The sequence below is a fragment of the Netta rufina genome (assembly GCF_964035555.1).
Source record: "Netta rufina genome assembly, chromosome: 4".
Classification (NCBI taxonomy): Eukaryota; Metazoa; Chordata; class Aves; order Anseriformes; family Anatidae; genus Netta; species Netta rufina.
This window is the reverse complement of record NC_140127.1, coordinates 30537785-30562253: the sequence shown is the minus strand read 5'-3', so window position 1 is coordinate 30562253 and position 24469 is coordinate 30537785. Positions and strand designations below refer to the sequence as shown.

Sequence of the window (24469 nt, the reverse complement as noted above, 5' to 3'; positions counted from 1 at the left end):
AGCAAAGGTAGATAAGCAAAATCATGAAAAGAGAATAGAAATTAATAATAACAGGTACAAAGGCATGTCTTTTTTAATAATAATGTGATTAACTTCTAAAAGAGAAAATACTGGTTAGCATTCAAATCTTAGAAATTAAAAAAAAAAAAAAATCAACTCATTTCTGCCCTTATCAATGAATCATATTCAAGGATTGGTGCACTAGGCAAAATTAGCCTCAGTGACATAGTGATTTATATCTATCAGCAGGCCAGGTGTAGCAGGGATTGCAATGAGGCTGACTAGATGTTTTCTCTAGGAGGGTCTGTCTCTTGTTCAAGGTGACAATATGCAAACCAAAGAATGCATAGGTGATATCTCAGAATTAATCAGTGTTGTTTTTTTCCTTAGTCTGTTCTGCTTTTAAAACCTAGGCAGTAGTATAACCTGAATTGTCAAAGAGCAGGCTGACCTAGAAGAACTAGCCCTTTTACAGGCTGCAGTGATCAGCAGCATTCATCAATTGGCTTGAATTGTCTCAAGTGATTTAAAAAAAAAAAAAAAAAAAAAAAAAAAAAAAAAAAAAAGAGGAATCAGAGGAATCAGCATATTATTTACATCTATGAGGTTATTCTTTGTGCAGCATGACTGCAAGCGTCATCCAGAAAGACCAGCTTTTGCTGAGTCCAAAAATGCAGGAATTATAATAATGCCTGAAAGTCAGGGGGTTTAAAGCAAATCAGAAACTTCTTTTCTGCTATTAAGATATTTGCTTCTAGTTCTCACTTTATCTTTCCTGAATAGAAAAATGTTTACAGTATTTTGCAAAAAAGTTCAAGGAGGCTTGATCTCAGAGTCAATTTATTTTTAATGACAAAAAGTTATCTGTTTCTGAGATAGTACGTGTGGTCATGACTCATTTTATAAATTGCAGCTGCCATAATGTTTATACCGCTATTCTTTATTGTATAAGTTGAATTTAAGAATAACTTTGTAACTTTTATTTCTAAATTTTCTAGGAATGAGAAATATATCTCTGAATTTATTTTTTAAAAATAAATTCAGAGAAATTTTTATTAGTGGAAGTTTTATATTACTAAGTGATAATACTAACAAATTATCTCCCTAGCAGGGTATTATTGTTTTCTCCTGGTATGTGATTAGACAACTTCATTATTTCTCAAATATGTGATAGAATTTTCAATAATTTTTTTGAAAAAAAAAAAATTCTCCCACCTAACTGTTTTTCTTTTTCCCTCCTAGTCTGCTCCCAGTTTTCAAGAGGAGTCTTTGCTATTTTTGGATTCTATGACAAGAAGTCTGTAAATACCATAACATCATTCTGTGGGACTCTTCATGTCTCCTTCATAACTCCAAGCTTCCCAACAGATGGAACACATCCATTTGTCATTCAGATGAGACCTGACCTCAAGGGAGCTCTTCTTAGCTTGATTGAATACTATCAGTGGACCAAGTTTGCATATTTGTATGACAGTGACAGAGGTGAGATATGGTACTTTTTTTCCCTGTATTCTGTTTGCTAGATATACATGTATCTCACTGAAATACCGAATCAGTCTTAGAGGAGGACAGGAATACCTACATGCAGCAAATACAAACTTAGGTTTAGAAATGAGTTTTTAGTAAAGAATACAAAATTGTTTATATGAGAATGAAATTATTACATTTTGCATTAATAGAATAGCATGCATGCTGATAAGTAATGAGAGATTACTCATATGTAAAACGGTTCCTATGATTTTTTTCTTTTTAAAGAATCATCTTTTTAAAGATTTAAAAATGAAAAGCTAATAAAAATGCTAGGATGTTTTTGCATGTAACGTGTTGCTCATCATCTACACTTAACTTTTGAGTTGCATGCCAAGTATTTAAAACTACAGAATCAAACATAAACATCAGTAAGCCTGAGAGACCATTCATTTTACCAAACAGCTAGCTTTCACACTGCCACTGCAGCTGACTGCCTGAACTCCCTGTTGGGACTCCAGGTACTGGATGCCTAATTACCACCTCTGAGTTGTGTTGTACTTCAGCTGTATTTCAACAGAGTTGGGGAACACCAAGGGCAGTCTACTAGCACAGATTCACTCCAAACAACATGCAAAATCAATAGTTGGACACAAAGCAAACAAGAATCTTGGATACAGTCCCTGCTCCTTTGGAGACTACCTTCGACAGATACTCAAATTTCTCTCCACTGTTAAGATTAGATGTGTTTTTTTTTTTTTTTTTTTTTTTTTTTTTAATAAACACAAATCATCTGTTTGTAGGCAACTTACTCCAGGATACAGCTTCCACAAGTATTATGCCCTTATGGCTGTTGTAATAATAGCGTAACAGTTTATGAACTGGGAAAAATTACTTGAAAATTGTGGTATACTAGTTTTCTGAGAAGAAACATTGTAAAGCATTTTGTTATGACTACCCTTTCTGGAATTCCATTTGGAATTCCAACGGAACTCATTCTGTTTTTTTGAGTTCTCCTTATCTAGTAGCCCTTTGCTAACTTATTTTCTTCAACTCTTCTCTTTAAAAAGGCTATTTAGTGGCTCATCTGCATGTTCATTGGTCAGAATTAAATGCACATTAAATGGTAAGATTCCGCTGGATTTGAAGGATGATTAATTTCATATTGTCACACCATAATTTATTAAATTATGGGGTGACATTAGATTCTCTTCTTTTTGATGACATTTTATCCAGTGTTCTTCAGAAAAGCTGAAGGGACCTCTTAAAAACAGTTCTCTATCACTGTTCTGAGCCCTGAAATAAGAAAAACTAAAGCAGGCATATAGCCTCCAACAATAATGTAATGTGTGATGATGAACCCTAAGCTCATTTCTGTGGTAGATCCTTTCCAAATTCACATTAGAATCAGAAACATTCACTGCCTTTTTAGAAAGGGCAGATGTGAAGCTAGTTGCTTAGCCTCTGTCAATCAGCTAGCATTGTGCAGTACATGACCTGCATGTGATTTATATTTAGTAAATTCTGAAAACCACCTTGTTGCTGCACTGGCTGAATCTGGTCAGGAATAACAGCATGAAATTGTTGCTTATAGTCACCTTTTGGTTATGCCTTTTTTTTTTCTTATTTGAATGCTTTAATTATGGCAAGGCACCCCAGCGATAATGAACTCCAAGGCATAAAACTCCTACCTTTATGCTGAGTAAATCATTGCTCCTCAGTGCTCCCACACAAGGCTAACCTGCAGAGTTGAGCAGTGTGTAGACAGCAACTCTGACAGCAGATCCTGAATATACAGGGTCCACACTTCCACCACTTTTGCATAAGTGTTTGTGTTGTATATTTAAGGAATTAAGTATAATTTGAGATACTTCCTCCTCCAGGAGTGAGATAAAAGATAGACTTCATGGTTTCCATGAAATCGAATAGAAATTAGTTTAATGACTTATTCCAAAAGAATAATTTATTGCTATTTTTACAGCTCCTCAATGGTTAGAGGCTGACTAGATGAAGTGCGGGACAATTTCCTGTCTTTTCCTGTCTATAAGAAGTGAGGCCGTTCAGTATATGCGTGTCAAAGCTATTGCTGGTTTAATATGTCACTTGATGTCATTTAATGTGACTGCATCCTTTATCCTCCTTACTTTCTTTGTGTTGCCAGTACTAAACAGTGCAGTTTGGAAAAAGTAATGACATTATTGGAGGTTTCTGTTTGTAACAGAATCACTAATTCACTCGGCCTCTATTCAGTCCTTCCTTTCAGAGCTCACTGAATTAAGTTTGTCTCATCATAACCACAAGAGGTTCAGGAACACACAGTTCCCAAACAGAAATATTCATGCAGTCAAAAACAGCAACAGTTGTTGTTAAGAGTTTTCTTCTCTGCAGAGTCCCACTTCCTTTACCTCTATCCAAATAATTCCACATCCACAAAAGTATTGCTGTGAAAGATTTCTTTTTTTTTTTTTTTTTTTTCATTGTGTTATTGACATCACAGTAAACTATAAACTAAATTGGATGAGGATGACAACTCTCCTACCTCTGAAGAACAAGAAGACCGGTCTGCAGAGGGTGCTCAAAAAAAAAAAAAAAGTCCCAAGGAAAAATGGAAGATCAGAGGAACCCTTTGCCCTAGCATGAACATTAATAGCCCTTAAATTCGTGCCTGAGATTTTTTTGTCTTAGAGGAGACATACAAAGACAGATTGGAGGACCTGAAATCTACTCAATAAGATCTGAAAGAGTGATTCATGTTACACGAATCAAGTGATTCAAGATTCAAGTGTCTTTGCCTGATCCATTTCAGTTTGTTGATGTTTATTTTTTCTATTTTATTTTGTCTGTGTGGAATAAACAAATTTGTTAAACACAGGAACAAAATGCAAACTAAAGCAATAATATGTGCTGCAAAATTTATCAGATCGTTGATAGGGTCCTCACTGCTAATAGTAACGAAAGGTGATATTTCATTGAATATGCAAATGAAGATAAGCCAACATTACATTTTACAATGAAGGATGATGAAATTTAGCTTATTGGAAGTGAAAAGAGACTACAAAACATCCCTTTTTAAACAAAGCCCTCAGGACTTAGCACACTACATAGCTATACATCCATATATGATAGAAGAATTTGCATTTTCAGAAGCATTTGTTTCTGAAAGTTAGTTTATAGTTTCCCTTTATCTTTTTTATTCCTACTAGTTCTGCATTGACATTTTCATTGCTAATGCATCAAAAATATTTTTTTTTCTGAGAAGAACTATATTCTTTCCTCCCAAAATAACATTTCCCTTTTATAATACTTATTCTTGATGTTAGGAAGCAGTGTTATTCAGCCACTTAACAAGTTGCAGATGACTTTCTAGGATCATATAGTTGCACAATAATAAAGATGTTGTCACTTACTCTGGAAAATGCCTTGACATTTCCTTCTGAAGTTGGAGTAAAAAACTTATGCAAGAATTCAGGAAGTAAAACCATAAATCTAACACCAGAATTGACAGTGGGTTTTATATTGTCAGGGAAAAAATAAACAATCTGGCATAGCAGAAATTGCATGAACTTCTGAAAGAGTTAACAAAGGTGAAAGTAGGAAATTACTATTAAGAATGTTTGGTTTTTTTGAGGTATGGAACCACTTTAGTATTTTATAATGTTCTAATGTACACTCTACATCTTTCATCTTTTCCTTTTACCAGATGTCTACATTTCTCTTTATATTTATATATAAACAGTTTGTATGTGCCTTTGGATGTAATGATCTATTATTTTAAAATATTTTGTTGCGTGACATATGAAACTTCATATCAGTCTTCTTTAAAATCAGTACAAAAAGCCAGACCTACTTGACATAATCATTGAAGTTATGTTTTTGGAAGCCTGCCATTTTCCTCCTTTGCTGATGACCAGCCTTGTATATTGCTATATGTTATTACCATTTTCACTTACGAAGCTGAATTGCTAAACACCAACCAATCTGCTATGAAACAAATTGATTCTTAGCACTTTCTTTCTATGTTTATGGTCATAACCACCAATATTTCTCATGAGGGTTAGCCATAAAGCTTCCTTTACATACCAAGTCAGAAATTTGTCTCAAAGAAATTACTCCTGGTGTTCTGTGGTTTCAGGGGAGATGAATGATCAAAAATGTCAGTTGGATTGTGAGAAATAGTCTGACAGCTTTGGTGACTTTTTTTTTTTTTTGTAATACTATCTGCTATCCTTAAAATTGTTGTCTCTAGAGATCTATAGAATTCTCTGGAAGGGATTTGAACATAATGAGTTGAAGTTGCTCTACTGTTGGACACAGGTATTTGTTGAAGAGCAGGAACTCTTTTTTAGCAGTAATTATTTTTTTATACTTGGTGCTTTAATCTTTGAACAGGAAAACCAGTCATGTAAAATTGTCACTGATTTTACAATATTTTGCAGACAATTTCAGCTGTGCAGAGACTACAGCTTCCTGGCAGGAATATGTCACAAAGAATAAAATGGCAGCAAACTTCTATAGACTGCTTGCAGGCACTGGGCCTGCTTATCTATATGGAAAAATACATATATCGAAATGCTTTCTTTCACAGTCAGGGAGTGTGGCAACAAAAATAATAACTTCATGACATGAGAATTTTGCCATAGGCCTCAGTGAGAACAGGGTTTAAAATAGGTTCACAAGTACAGAACAGTTAAATAGCATTCTGTAATAAATAACTGATCCACTTGCTATAATTGGATCGTTTTTTCTCCTAGAAGACCTCTTTCCCAGTCTATAGAATTCCAGCAATGGATTAGTGAACTGGCAAAATCCCCTTCTGAAAAATGTTGAAGCAAAATCAAAAGATTTTCCTTACAAGGCTCTATCCTGATCCCTTCCAATGGTTTAAGTAAAGTTTCACTCAGTAAGAACAATTTGGGCACACACACAGCTTCATTTCTGAGGAGTCCTAACAACATATGATAGGTGAAATGAATAACAGTGAAATCTTAAATAACTAATTTCATAAATCACGTTCTTAGAAGCTTGTTATTCCTGAATCTTTATCAGTCATATTGTTTGTTTTTTTCCTGTGCATTGCTAGGCTTATCAACATTGCAAGCTGTGCTGGATTCTGCAGCTGAAAAGAAATGGCAAGTGACTGCTATCAACGTAGGAAATATTAACAATGACAGAAAAGATGAAACTTACCGTTCACTATTTCAAGATCTAGAGGTAAAAAAGGAAAGGCGAGTGATTTTGGACTGTGAGCGTGATAAAGTCAACGACATTGTTGATCAGGTTTGCTATTCTCATTTTTTTCAGCAATGACAATTAGATATATTCTATAAGCAAGACCAACGTAAGCATCATTTCAGTTGATCCTATGTTTTTGGTAGTTATGCATCATTTGGGAAGTGACAGATTTGAGGACTGCATACACATTGGACAGAAAGAGAACATACAAATCCTATAATCTCTCACTCTACTCAAAGGCAGGATAATTCTATCTGGATCATCCCATATGGTTCACTATCCTGATAATTTAAAAAAAAATAATAAGAAAAATAAAATCTCTTTAAGGTTACTTTACAGTCTGTCTAGGTAGTATACATATATGTAGTTTGTATGCTATTATATATGGTGCATTACAAATATAGCTATACAATGACTAAGGCTTAGTACGCCTTACACTAGACAATGATTTCTGTTTCTAATGTTTTTTTTCCAAAAAAAAACCTTATACATCTTAGAAGGCTGTTTCAACAGCTTCTCTTTTTTCATGTAATTTTCTTCATTGTTCATGTTCCTAAGCTCTTTGTTATTGTACTGTCCTTGGGTCTGTCTTCAGTTTGCCTCTATCTTAAAATGTCTTAACCAAAATTGGATGCTGTCTTCCATAACTAAGACCTAAGAACATTAAACAGAACAGAAAAATGTCTTCTTTGCATCCCCACATAGGTTGTTTGTCAAAATTGTGTGTTTTTTATTGTTTTGTTTTTGTTTTTCTTTTTATAACAGCATCACAGCATTTGGATTCAAAATTTTGCGTTACCTCCATATCCACCTCTACAGTAGTGGCTAGGCAGGTCCTTTTCCATGCTGTCTCTTTATCTTGCTTCCTCTTTATTCATACAGAGCACATTGGAATATTATAAGGGTAGTTCCATGTTTGTTTAAGCTTGACCTTTTACACCATCTGTAGGGATATATTAGCTAAATGTAGATGTATTTAGGTGGATATTAGTTAGAAGCTTTTTTGAGGGGGTTGTTATTTTGGTCTTTGCTATGAGGGTAATATGAGTAATTGAGGCTCAGGCAATGAGCATTGTATTTCAGCATTCAAATGGAGTTCACTGTATTTTTCTCTGTTACAGTTTGTGGATATGAATTCAAAATGATTGTCTAATTTTCAGGATCAGTTTAAATTTGATCCTGTTCTTCACAGCATTTGCAACTTCCCTCTGTTAGCATCTGCAGATTTTTTTTTAAACAATCATATTTTCAGACTTCTCATTAATAAACATCGTGATTAAAAAAATACTGATTAATTCCATGTAATTAGTAAGTACACTGAACAGAGCTGTGCTTGACAGAAATACTGCTTACAGCTTTTCAAACAGTTGTTTGCTTACCTTATGGTGACTTATGTACAAATTCCCTTAAGAGCTTGTAATGATGTCACACAGGATGAAAGCCTTATTAAACTCAAGATGCGTTGTACCTGCTGCTTCCTCGTTATCCATTAGGATGGCTATCATATCAGAGAATGGAAGAAAAAAAAAAAGCCTTGACATACTTTGATTTTGACAAGACTGTACTGGCTGTTTATCATCTTATTATCCTCTAGGTTCTTTTAAAATTAAATACTTAATATTCATTATAATATCTTTCCTAATATGAAGGCTTGGCTGAGTAATTTTTTTTCAGTTTCTCCTTTTGCCGCTCTGAGGACAAGAACCCTTTGGTTTAGTTACCATTCAGTTTTACTCTCCTTTTTTGTTTAGTAATAACCTGTGATATTCTTTGGCTGCTGCTTCTTTTGATTTCATCTCTAGGATATTTTTCTTGCTCTTATTGTGCATTAATAGATGTGAATCTTTTCTTTTCTTTTTTTTCTGAAACTTAGATTTTATCATTTTATCCCCTGTGCCACATCTAAAGCATGTGGATGGATAAACTGTTTCTGCTTATCTGCTTTCTAAGTCACGTAAGAGTGTTAGATACTTGTGGATCAGCCACACTGGTAATTTAACATAATTCCAGTTATTTGTTCTCATGAAAATAATTTTCTGCTATGTTCTGGAATATAGTCTCTTGAACTACTAAGTGCATTCTCTGATGCATTTAGCATTGAGATTCTCTTTGCAAGACCTGTCAGCCCCTGGAGTTTTGGTCTGGTCTTAGAGTACTTTATTCTTAAACTGCTGTTCCTTTGACTTCCCTTCCTTACATAATACGGTGAATCTGTTTTAATTTTCTTCTAGTCTAAAATAAAATCTAAAAACTCATTCTCCATTAACTTTCTCTATTTCGTCATCACCTAAAGTGAAGCATTATTCCAAATAAAGATTTTTGTCAGTATCTGAGTTTTTTTGTCCTCTGAGTATCTTTGTGTGTCCTTCTCATTTGCTTCTCTAACTGCAAAAGAGGTTCTTCAGGTCCTACTTCGCTACAAGATTTATTCTGAACTGGAGCTTTAGTATCAGTATCTCTCTTCCTTTTCTCTGTTTTTTTTACTGAGAAGTGCGGCAGGCTTTCAGTTGACTGGACTTTCCTTGAATATTGGAGTAGGATATATTGATATATTGAACAGTAAATTCTTTGCTTTCTTCCATGTGTATTCTTGAACAAGCATGTAGTAGTGTTTTGGTTTACCCCAGTAACTTTCTAAGCTGTGGTGGCAACTTCAAGCTCTCCCCATAATGCTCTGTAGTTCTTGAACTGTCGTATTGACACAATATGTTTTTTCAATGTTGCTTCATCATTTTTGTTTTTCTCCAGTGATATAGTTTCTCCTCCAGATTTTAGCCACTTAATGAAAGTTAATATTGAAAAATACTTTCAGTTCACCAGCTCCCTCAGACTAGTTCAATTTATAAATTCCTGTTCTCTGAATTGCTATTGTTGGTCAAAAGATGGAAGAAACCTCTAGAGTCCTGTTAGCTCCCATATCCTTTCTCTGGAGAAATGTTTTGCTTCAAAATGCAAACTTCCCCATGAAGACATAATCCGCAGTAAGACTATATGGGGAAAGAATCCATGCTACTTGCCTGCCAGCAGAGACTTCTGGGAAACTACCAGCTGGCTTTGAGAGAGATTATAGGGAAGCCTTAAGGCAACAAAAAACAGTTTGAACTCCAGAAGACTTCTTCATAATGCAGATATTTTCATTAATGTCAGTGGGATTTTAAATGTTTTTGTTTGTTTGTTTTTTAGCCCCAGGAGTGTTATAATTCTGCTACAAAGAGAGCAAAATCTAAGCAGCTAAGTGGCAATGTCTGAGATACAGTGCTTCTAGTACCTCTACTGTGTAATACTTGCTCCCTCCTGTCCAGATCATGCCTTTTAATATACAGCACAGTAATTGGCATTCAGCTCCTCCTCTTACAGGTTTTGGGGCTTGGACTTCAACATGACTGATTTCTACCAGCAGAAAGTGTATTCAGTAGTGCATTAAGTAAAATAAAAAAGTAAAGCACTGGACAAACTTAGTATTGCATCTGAAGCTCATAACTAACTTCTACATCGTATGACATTTAGTAGTTTTTGAGTCTCAGTCCATGTATCAGCTGAACATTCTCCATTATGGGGGTATTTCTTCTTTTTTACAGGTTATCACAATCGGTAAGCATGTTAAAGGATACCATTATATCATTGCAAATCTGGTAAGCAAATTTTTTAATATGTTTTACTATGACCGTAATACTCATTTTACTGCTTCTGGAAGAACATCATCTAGTATTTTGTTTTAAATGGGTTTTAGAAAATAAAGAAAAGCTAAATGTGATTATCCTTGCTAAATTAATGCATGTGTTCAGATGGTGTTTTATTGACTCAGTCTTTTCAGTGCTTAAATGCTTCCTATTATATGCCCATCAATGGGAGTGAAGACTGTTCAGTACCTCCAGTAGAGGTTCATCCATTTTCCTGCTTACTTTAGAAAAGTCAGGGGAGGTAGGAAAATTGGAAAAAACAGCTTTCCAGATTATAGGCTGATCCATTCATTCAGATAACTGATGTTTCTTCTTTCACCTCTGAAGTATTTAAAAATTACAGCACTCAGTTCTGATACTGCTGGACTAGTAAGTCTCAGCTTCACATATCCTCATTTCTCACATTGGCTTGGCAATCAGTTTGATTTAATATTTCTCTGAACACAGGTAATCAGACAGTATAACTAATGCTGTTCCTAAGGGGGAAGGTTCAGGAAACTCACTAAATTGTCAAGGTTATTTTTTGAAATTGTCCAAAGATGAACGGCCATTTTACTGACATTAAAGTCAACAATACTTATTTACTGCAGCCAAGGAATCTAATCCAATTTTTGCCAACGGATAAAGCAAATTTGGTAGGCTTGAATGTCAGTTATCCTACTCTAAAAAAGAACTTTGAGGGTTGTATGGTGGGAGTGCCTTGTAATCATTTTTTTCATCTCTTTATTTTTGGACTATGATAGGGTTTGACTGATAAAAATTTCAGCAGAGCCCTTGGAGTGCTCTAATTTACACTTTGTCTTCCATAGTCCTTTTAAAAGAGGTATCATGCTTCACATATAATCTCCATCTCCTACCAACCTTTGAACAAAACACTTCTTCCTTCCAGATAAGTCTGGAATCATGGATGTTGCTAGACAGCAGTTAGGAAGCTTTATACTCTGGAAGCCTCTTTAAAAGCAGAACAATGGGGATTCATTTGTATATTTATTAAATGAATCTTAGGTCAGAAAAGCTAAGGTAGTGCATGTTCACTAAACAAGCATAAAAGTCTTACAGAATTTGAAAAATTCCCTGTTAGATATTTGTATTTTTTGCATATGTTGTACAACTATTTTAGGCCTTAAAGGAAATAAATATTTTAGAAAAATTGCCTAGTGTATTTCATTATGTTGACTGGTTGTTATTGTAGCCATTGCTTTGTTTGTAACTTTAAACCCATAAGATCTTAAACTTGCTGAATCACGTATTTTAAAGCCTAGTATTATATTTGCTTATACAGGTTTGTGCAGTTTAAATGCAAGTATTGCAGATCTTTTGTATAATATCATGTAAATATATATGGTAATGATTTTTAAAATGTTTACTTTCTGTCAGAAGTACCTAGTACTTGATCATTGTCTTGCTGAATCCATCTTTTTTCTTCCTTCCTGTGAGGTTGTTCTCTTCCAGACTGATCAGTCAGTCAAGAAATTGATCTATATTAAGAATAAAACATCCTGATAAATGGAGAAGGGTCAAATGAATGCTCATGTGCAAACTTTAAGCTCACAATAAGTTCAATGACCCTTGAGAAGTGTCTATATTATCAAGCATCAACATATCATTGATGAGCATTGCTAAGATGAAGTATACCTAGTATAGCAATTGTAGCAATGTTTGATAATGTGGTCTGAGGTTACTACTTTTGTGTTCACTCAGAAGGTTCATTTAAACTGAAGTGTCTAAAATCAGTGCTTCTTGTAAATTCATTTGTATGGTTATTTGGGACGCATTAAAACATGAAACATGAAAAATCAAAATGTATGTAGTGCTGGTCAACAGCAACAAAGGCGAGCACACATGAGAAATAATCTATTCAGAATGCAGGTTCAGATCATTCATTGCTGACTTAAAAATCCAATCTTAATCTTATTGGTTTCATAAGGAGTGAACAAGATCTGTCTTTTCACTTTGGCAAAGCTCTTTAATTTGATGTGTACTTGTGTTTCATGCTTTTATTCCTAGCAGAGTCTTTCCAGTCCACAAATATATAATTTAGATACAGATACATTTGTAGATATATGGAAATAACTCGGAGTGAATCAAGACAACTGAAGATTCAGAATGGTGCTGATCTGAATGGAATGGCTGAGAAAGTGTTCAGTAACACCACACAACTGATGTGATGAGTTTATCTGATATTTACAGTTTATCTGATATTTACATTGGTAGACAGAATTAAGTATCCCTCATTTAATTTGCAAAAATGAACTGTTTTAGTCTAACCTGCTTTCATTTTATTAAAAAACAAAACAACAAAAAAACAAACAAACAACAAAACAAAACTGAGATTTAAAAACTGTTTCCTTCTTCCAAAATTCATGAAAAGGTTGTGAGATCAAGAACTAGGGAGGGGGAGACAGGGAAGATGGTAAGTCTTGCCAAATGCTTCAGTGTTCCTGCTGAAAAAATAAAACAACTGTGCCCTTAACTGGTACAAGACTAAACCATGGATAAGCTTACTCTATCTTAGCAGATAGAGTAAGCTGCCCTTCTAATCCATACAGTCGCATTGATAGTTACTGCCCTTCTAATCCATACAGTCGCATTGGAATTAACAGTGTTTTTTTAAGGAAAGTAATTGTGGCAAAGATAGATCCATTCAGCACTTGTTCTATATCTAGTGAGCAGCAAGAACCATTGTTGGTTGATTTAATCCTGGCAGCCCAGGATTGTAAACTTGGATCCTGTTTGAAGAAAATATTTGACTTACGCTTTTGCAGTAGAAGTCATATGGTAACTTTTCATATGTGTATGCTATTGAGACCTGCCAGAACTGTTGGAGTAACAGACATGTTTTCTGTGCTCAGGGATTTACTGATGGAGATTTATCCAAAATTCAGTTTGGAGGAGCTAATGTCTCAGGATTTCAGATAGTTGACTATGATGATCCTTTGGTGTCAAAATTTATACAGCGTTGGTCAACACTAGAGGAAAAAGAATATCCCGGTGCACACACTAGTACAATTAAGGTATGTTTTGTATTTGTTTTAACGATGATAGTTGTTCTGGAAGTAAGGGGATTGGAATAGAAAGACCAGAAATGGAGAAAGCCCTACAAAATCAATTGTGCCAACACAATTTTATATTTCTCTCGGGTACTTTTAATATTTTCTATCATAGTGCTGGTTCGACAAAGATACTGAACTGTCAAAAAAATGTTGAAGTTAACTTGAATTTTTCTTTTATCACTGTAAATCTCTGCCTGACAGCTTGTTAGAAAATTGTTTTGATGTGATGATATATTAAGTAGCTACTGACTTCTTTGTTTTTTCTCTTTCTTGTTTTGAAATGTTTTAGAAGCACATATATATATAATCATATGTGTGCTTTCAGGGAGCACAGATCTAGAACTTTCTGGTAATCGTTATCTCCCAACAAGATGGTAAGACAGCTCCTTTGAGACAGATGCCTAAATCCTTCAAAGAATTTTACAATTAAAAACTTTTAAAATTAGACTGGTACAGAACTATTGTCTGATTTCAGTCAGGTGATACAAGCTGTGGCATTGGGCAAGAATGTAAACTCAGCTTTCCTTCTGGATAAAACTGTGGTAATGGTATCTTCTTATTTTATGTAGCAGTTATGCAGATCAATTATTGCTTGCAAGATGTTAAAAAGAATAATGCGATTTCAATACTAAATAATTTTTCTTTTAAGTACTACAATCAGAAATTCTACTAAAATGAGCAAAGAGTTTAAATGACTGAATAGTATTACAAAAAAGATAAATGGCAAATGATACAGGAACAACTTTTTTATGCTCTAGTTTGAATATGAAGTATATTATTGAGTTGTAATAAGATGGATAAGAAGCTTCAGCAAGAAATGGAAGGACCATTCTGAAAATTCCTGGAACAGAGATCCTTTAAAGTACCAACCTTAATCATAGAATCACAGAATCATAGAATACCCTGAGTTGGAAGGGACCCTTAAGGATCATCAAGTCCAACTCTTGACACCGCACAGGTCTACCCAAAAGTTCAGACCATGTGCCTAAGTGCACAGTCCAATCTCTTCTTAAATTCAGACAGGCTCGGTGCAGTGACCACTTCCCTGGGGAGCCTGTTCCAGTGTGCAACCACCCTCTCTGTGAAGAACCCCCTCCTGACGTCCAGCCTAAATTTCCCCTGCCTCAGCTTAACCCCGTTCCCGCGGGTCCTGTCACTGGTGTTAATGGAGAAAAGGTCTCCATTAACACCATTTAACAACATTTAAATTTACTAATTTAAATTTAAAAAAAAAAAAAAAAGTCCAAGTTTTTTTTTTTTTATGAGGCCAAATTTTCGAGGATCTAGTTAAAGCTATGATTTTCCTGTAGTTATTTTTTGTATTTAAAAATGTTTGACAGAACAAGTGAATTTTTTATTTGAAGTTTGACAAAAGTGAGAGCCTATGTCATACAAGCTACATATGGACTATTTACATTCTGATTCTCAAGTTTGCTAATATTGCAAAATCTTAAGTCTGGAAATAATCACCATAAATGGCATAAGTAAAGACAAAAAGTATAACTGAAAACAGAACACAGTTTTCCTAGTTCATGGAAAAGAAATTAGTGGGACACATAATTTGGTATGGTAGTTGTCTAACACACACAAAATTATGTGTGATAAGATAAAGATAAAATAGTTGTAATGGTTTGTTTATAACATTAAAATCTGTAACTTTATCACAGTTTCTCTCTTCCATATTACGTTCTTTCACAATAATATATTTTGAAAGAATTTCTATTATAGAAATTGAAAGTGGTGAAGGGGAGTATTTGGAATATCTTACGTTTTGGGGTTTATTTTGTTATGGGTAGGAAAACTAAATGAACAATATATTTTCATTGATTATGTGATTTAAAACCATTTTAAAATTCAATTTAAAAGCTCGATCTGATTTTGTCTTCCTTTATATAGTGTCTGCACAAAGAATATATGGGATCACACTAATATTCAGAGAAGTTTTATACTAAACTATCTGATAATTTACAACTGCTAGAGGTACTGACTGGGGGAAGTGGATGTATATCACTATATTTGGACAATTTGATTGTATTGGTTACTGTATTCCTTAGCATAGCATTCTATCTTCTTCCCTTATTCATGTTACTTGTCAGTTTTCATGTCATGTACAGCAGAGAGATGTCACATTTTATTCCCATCCTTGAGGGAGCTAGAGGCAGAGAAGAATCATGGAAACCATAGAAATAGGCAAAAAAAGGCCCTTGAACAGTCATCCAGTCCGTCCCCCTTGCCTGAAGATGGAATACCTGTGCCATAGTGATTTCACAGCTTTCCCAGGCAGTCAGTTTTACTGCTTAAACAGCCTTTTTGCTCTACCCTAAATCAGCCTTTGTCTCCTAATTCCTTACTGCTTTGTCTGCTTCAGTGGATATGAGGAAGTTCTTTTTAGCTGTACTTCTATATTTGAAGATGGCTGCCATATTTGTCCTTGCTTTCCTTCTGGCTAAACTAAACTTTGAATTTTCTACCCTCAGATCCTGTTGATCATTTTGCTCTGGAACCTTTCTAGTTGATACCTGTCTCCTCTGAAATGCCAGACTGGATTCAGCACTTCATCTGAGTGCTGTGCTGTATAAATAGAAATACTGGCTTTGTGTAGCTCAGATACAGTACTCCTTTCAGTACTCCTTTCTGTGGTACTTTTTTTTTTTTTTTTTACCGTCATGACGCTGTTGAACTACATTTATCTATATTAGATGAACTACATGAGATGCACACTAATATCCAGATCCATTTTTGCATTGCTTTTCTGTACTGCTGCTGATTTAGACAGTCTCATACCATATCTGTGTATGGTACCATATAATTCCTGTAAAATAAAGGATTTTACACCTCTTTGCGTATTCTTTGCGTTGAATTGCATTCCCTACCTGTCCTTCTTGAATAAGCCATTCATTTGCATATTTGCATGCTAGTCGTTTGAATTATCCTGTGCTTTTTGGAGTAGTGTATGTAATGGAGTAGTGCCTATTACTGAGGTACGTTAACTCACTGGTCTCATTTGTCTCTTCCATGATCTTACTGAATATCCTTCATCCCCTTTGATTTGAAGGCAGTTATCCAAACTGCCACTGTTCGTAAATGAGCTTATGTCACCAGTTCCCTTGCATTCTGTAATTCTAAAGGTATAACTACACATTCTCTATGAAACGAATAGGAAAGCTGGTAGAATTTTTGTATTACAAATATGTTATTGAAAGGAGGTTACTTGTCCCTAGCAGGTAAACAAAGAGTGGTGTCAGTTGGAGAACATCACGTCCAACCCCCCAGCAGTGGGGGCAGTATTATTCCTGCCATTGCATACATCACATTGCAAGCAAAAACATTGCAACTGTTACACTATCATTGGATTTACATCATAAAATATAAGTCATTGCAGTATGACCGACATTACAGTCACAAGTACAGTCTTGAAAATGGGGAAAGACACCTCTTCCTTTTTCTTTTTTTTTTTTTTGAAGTGTATTGCAAAGGGATATGCTTTTCAAAGAAGATGATGTTTGTTGAAGATTAATGCCACAGATGCCCATAAAAGGATCTGCATCGAATTGCTTTAAAATTATATCTTAATAAAACATTAATTGAAATATATTTCACTTTCAGGACATAGATAAGATGTTACTTGTCACTGCATTGTGCCAGAGTTGATGAAAAACACTGTATTTATAAAAACTGCCTCTATTGTTAAAAAGAAAGAAACTTAAAACTATTGGTTCTTTGCCTTTTCTTTCAAAAGGACTTATCTTTCCAGAACAAAGCTGAGACACTCCGTTTACCTCAAATTTAATTTAGAATGTGTCTGTTTTAACTGCAGGTGGTCTCAGTCTCTGCATGCAATTCTTAAACTGCCAATAATGTGGAGGTCTTGAAACACATCACTGAGCAGCCTGGCTCATTTCTTTGCTGCTAGCAAAGTAAAAGTTGTATTCTTTTGCATTATTGTGTATTTACAAATATACTGGGCCTTAGGAGCCTTGATGTGTCAGGCTATTATGTCTAAGGCAAACCTCTTGCTATTGCAAAAGAACACTGAAAGGCAGTGCTCCATTCACATCCAAATACTCCAACTTCCCTTATTAACCCTTTCAACGGGAGCAGCTCTTGGTATAATGTCAGGAAAAGGGTCAGTTCATTACCTTTTGAAGGCTAGTGAGATATGATGAGTAGAAAGCCATCTTACCTTGTGATGAGCTTTCCTAAAAACAAATTGAGGTTTGGTGTTTGCAGGAAGTACCTGAGACAACTTGTGTAAATATACAGAAACTGCATGCAGAAAAGAATTTGGGCACTGCCTGGTTGAAAGCCGAGAGCGTCTCAGACTCATAGAGAATACCACTATCCTGGAAGAAGGTAAAAGCCCAATATTCATTGCAGCCCTTTTCAGTGGCTGAAATTCCTTTGTGCTGTTTTTGAAAACATTAAATTCTGAACAACTAGAAGATTGCATTTTGTTTCATAAACCCTCCCCCCACCCATCAATGCGTAGCGATTGAAATATAAAATAATAGGTTGTTTTTACATTTTGATTTTGCTTTTAGTAGATTCACATTTTCAAGCCTTTTTGACAGTCCTCTAGTCTTGTAGAAAATTCTCATGAAATCTATTTGTTTTGTTCCTAAAAATACTGTGATAATAGAATTCAAAGTACATAGGTATAGTATCAAGTGGCATGCTGTTTATGATAAAATTGAAAAAGGTGAAAACTGCTGATCTTAAACTGGTCAGTCACGAAGAATGGGTAGGGAATACTTCAGAGCTTCTGGTTTAACTCTGTTGGTGCTGGTATACCTCAAGAAAGGAATACATAGAACATGCAGACAAACTTTTATACAAGTATATTTGTGTAATATACAAATGTATATTTACTCTCATAAAAATATAAAAGTGCTTATTTAGTTTGCATAAATAAATAAAATTTAGATGACTGATAATAACAAAGAAGACAGTGAAATTCAGGAAGCAGTCTAGATATAGACCACCTCTTTATTACTTATGCAATATCATTATTTTGGGGGTATTATTTTCATGATTGCAACATGCTAGAACATGTTTTTTTTTTTTTTTTTTTAATAAGAGTTAAAGACAGACATTTTAATAAGAGTTATAATTGATACTCTGTTGCATCAATTATAGTTTCAATAGAAAAATATGGTTGATTATGCCTGAATTCAAGTAATTCCATGTGAATTATAATAATTTATAATAATAGAAAAAGAGTTAGGTTCAGTATTGTTATTAGGTTCTAATAAAGAGTTGATCTTTTTAAGTGTCTGTATAAAACTGTGCTCGTGCAAGTGTGAGGTTTATCTGCCTACATTTTTCTTTCCTTGTGTTCTGTCTACCTGATTGCTGGGCACAAAAATACACATCTATCAGTTGGTGGTTTAACTGTCTAATTTTACTCAAATTTTGAATCCCAATATTCAGTCTTCTCTACTTGCAAAAATATATATGAAAAATGTGGGTGTAAGAAATTTGAGTGTTAAACTACATGCTTCTTTTTAACAGTTTAAGGCTCCTTTACATAAGTAATCACCCATTCTAGGATAGCTTTTTAAAGAAAACTCGAAGAATGGAAGTCAGTGAAAGCAGAGGGTGGTTTGAGGCAATATCTCCAGCTTTGTCTCAGACATACAAAGGGCCTCTTGATCCAGATCCTTTGATCCCAGATCCTACAAGTAAAAGTGTCTGAACTGTGCCAAAGCAAAATTTTTGCAGGACTTCAGAGGAGAACTACTCTGCCAGCTCCTGACATATCTGTGCAGCACTTTCTTTGAGTTTGAATCCACCTATCCTTAATAATTATCAGCGATTAAGAGTATTCAGCCAACAGAGCTCAGTGGATTCTTCCTGCCTCTGTTTTCCTAGGATCTCTTTCTCTTTTTTTTTTTTCATCCAGCATCTCACTTGCATATGATTGATCTAAACACATGGAGGCTGCTATTCCTTCATGCTGCAGAGCTCAGAAAGTACAGGTGTACTCTGGCATCACCAAGATCAGTGTTGTTTCTGGTGGGAGAGCTTGGTGGAGAACTGGGGACAAGAGGATTCACAGAGCTGAAGGTAGCAGTAGGAGGAAAGTGATTATTCAGAAGAGGGCTGTAGGTGGAAGGTGCAGAAAGGTGGTGGCAGCTGTGAGATGGCAGAATGCTGCTCAGGCCTAGGGGATAAGAGAGGAGGAGAGACTGAGGGTTGCCGATGTGAACAAGGAGAGGAGATGTGCTGGCTAACTGCTGGGGCCCAGCTGGTGTTAAGGACCAGACAACACGGGTAGCAGACTATATTGCTAGCCAGCGTCTAGGGGCAGCAGAATAGAAAAGTGTTTATTATTCTCTGGCAATGACTGCACTACTTCTTGGTTAAATCAGTGACCTACTAAAGCTGGTTTATTTAAATTCCATTAGTCTTTGTCTTGGAATTACTTTGGAGCAAAAAGGAGAAAGGTGTTTTCCGTAGATGCAATAGGTAAACACATAGGCTGTTTGCTGGATAGGGTAGATGAGAATTGATTGTGAAAATAGGAGGGCTTTGGATTCCTACCATTCACATGGTATGATGAAATAACTGATACCAAACGTTTGATCTAATCTCTAACAAAAAAATATAGTTTTGTCCGCCAATTCAGTTAATTGCAACAACCATGAGTTTTTTTCTAGAAAATGATACAAAATACACTTTCATAATCATGTCAATAATTTTCTCTTGGTTAAAAGCTCAATTCAACAAGGACGTTTGCCGCAGATAATGCTCAAATGACCATTTTTATCAAAAAAAAGTCTATATTTCAGTTAATACTTTAGTAAAATAGCATTTTACATTTTAAAATGTATACCTTCCTTACGTCACATATACTTTAATGATTTATCACTTTCATGTTAATTTTTGAAGTGGGAGTGACTCTTGTGATAGAACATAGAAAATGAAAGTTTCCAGTCTGTTTTGGGAGTAAAGCAGTTAAAAGAAAACAAACAAACAAACAAAATCACTAGGGTTGATAAGCCACTTTCACTTTGAGAACCTCAAAAAAGAGGTCATCATTCTAAAAGGCAGAGTGGAAAGCAGACAAAATGTACTAGGCTAGTTTTTGTTTCTTAACTCTTAAGAAGCTTATTTTGTGGACTAAAAAGGTGATTCTGTGTTCTATTGCTTCTAGACTTAATGATATGTTTAAGTGTCAACAGACAAAAGAAGCATTTTAAAGGCAGTTCTGAACACACCTATTCATTATTAGAAAGATGGCATAGTTTCATTGTTGATCTTATTTAAGATTACGTACACGTGCATATTGTTCTGGTTTGCTATCATGTGCAACAACCAGTTTTAATTTTCCCATTTTTTATATTTACACTTAAATATTCATAATAGCCCTTTCAAATCAGTTTCTTACAGCACAGTTTTTCAGGGGAGATTGTGGCCTTCCTATTTGTACATTCTCATCCTCTGCTTTAAATGCTCATGTATTGTGTATTTTCAATATTATAACCAATATGGGTTATACATCAGTGTTTGCTATTGAATCATGCTGATTTTTAACACTGTGAAGAATAACATACTTTTCTCTAGCTTAGTCTTGAAGAAAAAAAGGTTTTATGGATTGGTATGGATATGATTAAAAAGGTATACATTTTTTATGGTTTACAGTAAATTAAAGGTGATCATTATCATCAAAAGAGCATTCATCTTTTGAAAATGTATTCTTTTTAAGGTTAGAGGTAAGATTACACAAATAAATAAGATTTTACAATTACTGTGTCAGTATGGCTAGTTTCCACAGTAAAGTGCCATGGATTAGAAAACACATTTTTAATAAATAAAATGTTGCAGTTTCAAATCCAAGTACAATGCTTCGGGTTGAAATCCAAATAATTGTTTTTACTATTTCTGCCAGGCACCATGGATTCAAATCTAAGTAATTGTGTTTTTTTTTTTTTTTTGTTTACTTTTTCACCAAGTTTCATGTGTTTTTTGGTGATATGAAGTTCACCAGGACTGATCATTAGGTTTGAGAATTAGGAAGGTTTAAAAAAAAAAAAAAAAAGTAGAAAAATGGATAAGAATAGGGCAAAAATTAATAGACTTAATAAGGAACTTAGTAAAAGAAGTGAGTGTAAATGGTAAACTTTTGCATTCCCATGCTCTGTCATGACTGTATGCAAGGTATAACAAGAGACCCCTAAGGACGTAGCAGTTTCCCATCGGTTAGTGATTTTTGCATTGTCATTTGTCAGAACACTTTCAAATGTTTTCAAAGATGTGTGTAATACTGTCAATTTTCAATACGTTCCCCAGATAGCCTACTAGTTAAAGAACCTTAAGAAATAGTTGCACAAGCTGCATTTGACTACACAAAGTCAACATGAAGTAGTTCCCAAGTTACTTTACTAATTCTTGACAAGTTACTGTTTATGTTACATGTGTAGTTTTTATATATAATATATGAAAATGTAAGATTGCTTCTAGATCTGTATCCAAGTTTTCAGCAGTTCTGAAATAAAAGACTTAGAGATTTTTTGGTGTATTTTTATGAAATTTTAAACCAAAAATGACCTTTGACAAAAAAGCACTATGAAAAGGCAATTATGTTTTGTTGAGTGGCATATACCAACACTCCTGTAGAGTAATACTTTGTTGTGGAAAAATATGCAGTTACAGATGAAAGCATAATCATAAAAACAAAACAAATAAATATTAAAACAAGGCACCATTTATTGTCACAATTTACTGTGTTCAATTTAACCTCTATAGCTTAGTGAAGTATTGCAAACAAGGTGATAAAATGCTTAGTGAACCGTTAAGAAAAAAAAAAATTAAATGGTAATACAGAGCAGTAACCTAACTATTTATATACCTGCAAGCTACAGGGATGCACAGTTTAAGTCTTTGTATATACGTTGTTTTTGTTCTACATTTGTTTATATTTAAGTATATTTTAATTGCCTAAATATAAGAAAAAATGCTGAACATCTCATACACATTGATTCTATCCATTTACTTTTGCAGCAAAGAACACTTCCTTTATTACCTCTCTTTGAATATTCCCTTCATCCAAGGAAAATACTCAATCTGCTTTTCTATCTTGTTTCTCTTAACTTCTGTGATGTAGGGTGTCTCTTCTGCTTTTCCAATAGCATGCCCCCCATACATGGTGACAAACCCTCTGCTGTACCTGTTTCAGTCTTAATTCAGCCTTCTTGAACACTTTCAGCTGCATACACTCCTCTAGCTGAGATCTCCCTCAGTAGCACTGCTGTCTTTGACTCAGCTAGTCTATGCCCAAAACCCTGTCACTTGTTTGTCTTTCTCACTGTTCTGTTACATTTCGACTGAATGGGTAGTTCAAAGTCCCCTTGAGTGGTTTTCATTTGTTTTAGTGTGTGTGCCGTATAGACATCTGCATCTAAGCTGATTGCCCTGGACTCTTCTAATAGTCACATAAGTCACTGGAGACTAAATTAACGGAATCTAAGGCAAGAGTCATTTTATGTAAAGAAGGTGTCTAACACATCAGGTGAATCACTCCCTGAAAATTCTCATTTCTTCTTTATGTTTAAAAAAAAAAAAAAAAAAGTAAACAAGGATAAATTTAGACATTGCTGACATTGCTGGCATCCAATTACAGAGAAAATGAATTCCACTTTTTGTAATGCAAAATTCTTCCTTACTGTTTTTTTGTTTGTTTCTTTTACGTTTTTGCCTTCACGTTTTCATTTCTTTTTTTTCCTGCTCAAGTATATCTTTTTTTTTATTATTATTATTGTTACAATTTAAATCTCTGAGATTATCTTCCAGCTTTACATCTTCAGCAAGTGGACAGGCATTGGGTTAAACTCAGGACTAATAGACTAACATTATGTGACTGAATCTTTTTATAATATTTTAGAGCTTCAAAATATACACATAAAAAGAAATCTTGTGCTTCTGGAGATATTATCTGGTGTTTCATCTTTAGAAGATTCAATTACTGACAGTATCTTTTAAAAAGGATACTGGGACTTTAAGGATTATTGGTATTTTGTGAATGACTGGGCAGCAGTTAAAAGTAAGAAAAGTCAGCATCTTGCCAGTTTTTCTTGGACAGCACATGATTAATATTTCCTATTCAGTCTTGGATGACGTTGTTTTATCTTTACTTTTGAGATTAATCTTTGGCAACTGCAACAGATAAATTTCATTACGTTCCATGGTATGTTTTGAACTTAGGTTGAATAAAATAGCATATGGTCCTTGTGTTTTTTTCATCTTGGCAACTGGGGCATTTCACTTCATGGTTAGTGAGAAAGAGGATTCTTTTTATAGGACATGCATGCAGTCCATGTTTCATAGCAAATAACATAAAATCCTTAGGCACTTCAGAGTATTATACTATAGTTTATAGTATCAGTTTATTATAGTTCTAGAATTATGAATTAAGTCATATTTTTGCATATTCTTTGCAACATTTTAATAATTCTATTAATTTCTATTTCTATTACAATATTCTATTATTAATTAATAATTTGCAACATTTTAATAATTCTATTACAGATAATTCTATAGGAACTATAGAATGGTAATGATAGTGTTTAATCTTAGATTTGCATGTCTTATCATTAAAATTGAAAGTAATTGAAATGAAGTTAGCAGATTTACAGTGCTGTAAAAGTAGTAGTCTGTAAGAACCCATTACACTTTCAGAGAATAATATTCCAAATAGTGCTCCCATTGATTTCCAAAACACAAATCAGAACTTGAATGAATCTCCTCTATAAAATATAGTGAATCAAGACAAGGCTAATGCATCCTTTAACTTGTGACAACTGTTTTTCTGTACGCAGACACATACACACATCCCTCTGCATGAGCAGGTTATCTGATTGTCATTTCTTGTTTATGGTCATGAGGTCACTTAGTTTCAATTGGTTAATGTTAAAGCTCTCTGCAGTTTACTGAATAGATATAATAGTCCCCATGAAGAGCTGAAAATACATGCAACTAAAGCAGTAAGAAATGATGCAAAAAATGTTTGCTTTCATGGCATCGTCCACAGCATGAAGG

The 24469-nt window shown here is 34.4% G+C and overlaps 1 protein-coding gene across 2 annotated transcripts in view; it reads left to right on the top strand.

Annotated features, from left to right (window-relative positions):
- The window catches only part of GRIA2 (glutamate ionotropic receptor AMPA type subunit 2), a gene marked incomplete at both ends in the record, with an annotated part of 89483 nt that overhangs the window by 37843 nt on the left and 27171 nt on the right, over positions 1 to 24469 (top strand). For both annotated transcript variants that reach the window (XM_084285871.1, XM_084285870.1), the window contains 4 exons: positions 1243 to 1482; positions 6548 to 6744; positions 10278 to 10331; positions 13232 to 13393. In XM_084285871.1, the coding sequence (XP_084141997.1) occupies positions 1243 to 1482; positions 6548 to 6744; positions 10278 to 10331; positions 13232 to 13393 (653 nt within the window). The remainder of the gene's footprint in view (positions 1 to 1242; positions 1483 to 6547; positions 6745 to 10277; positions 10332 to 13231; positions 13394 to 24469) is intronic.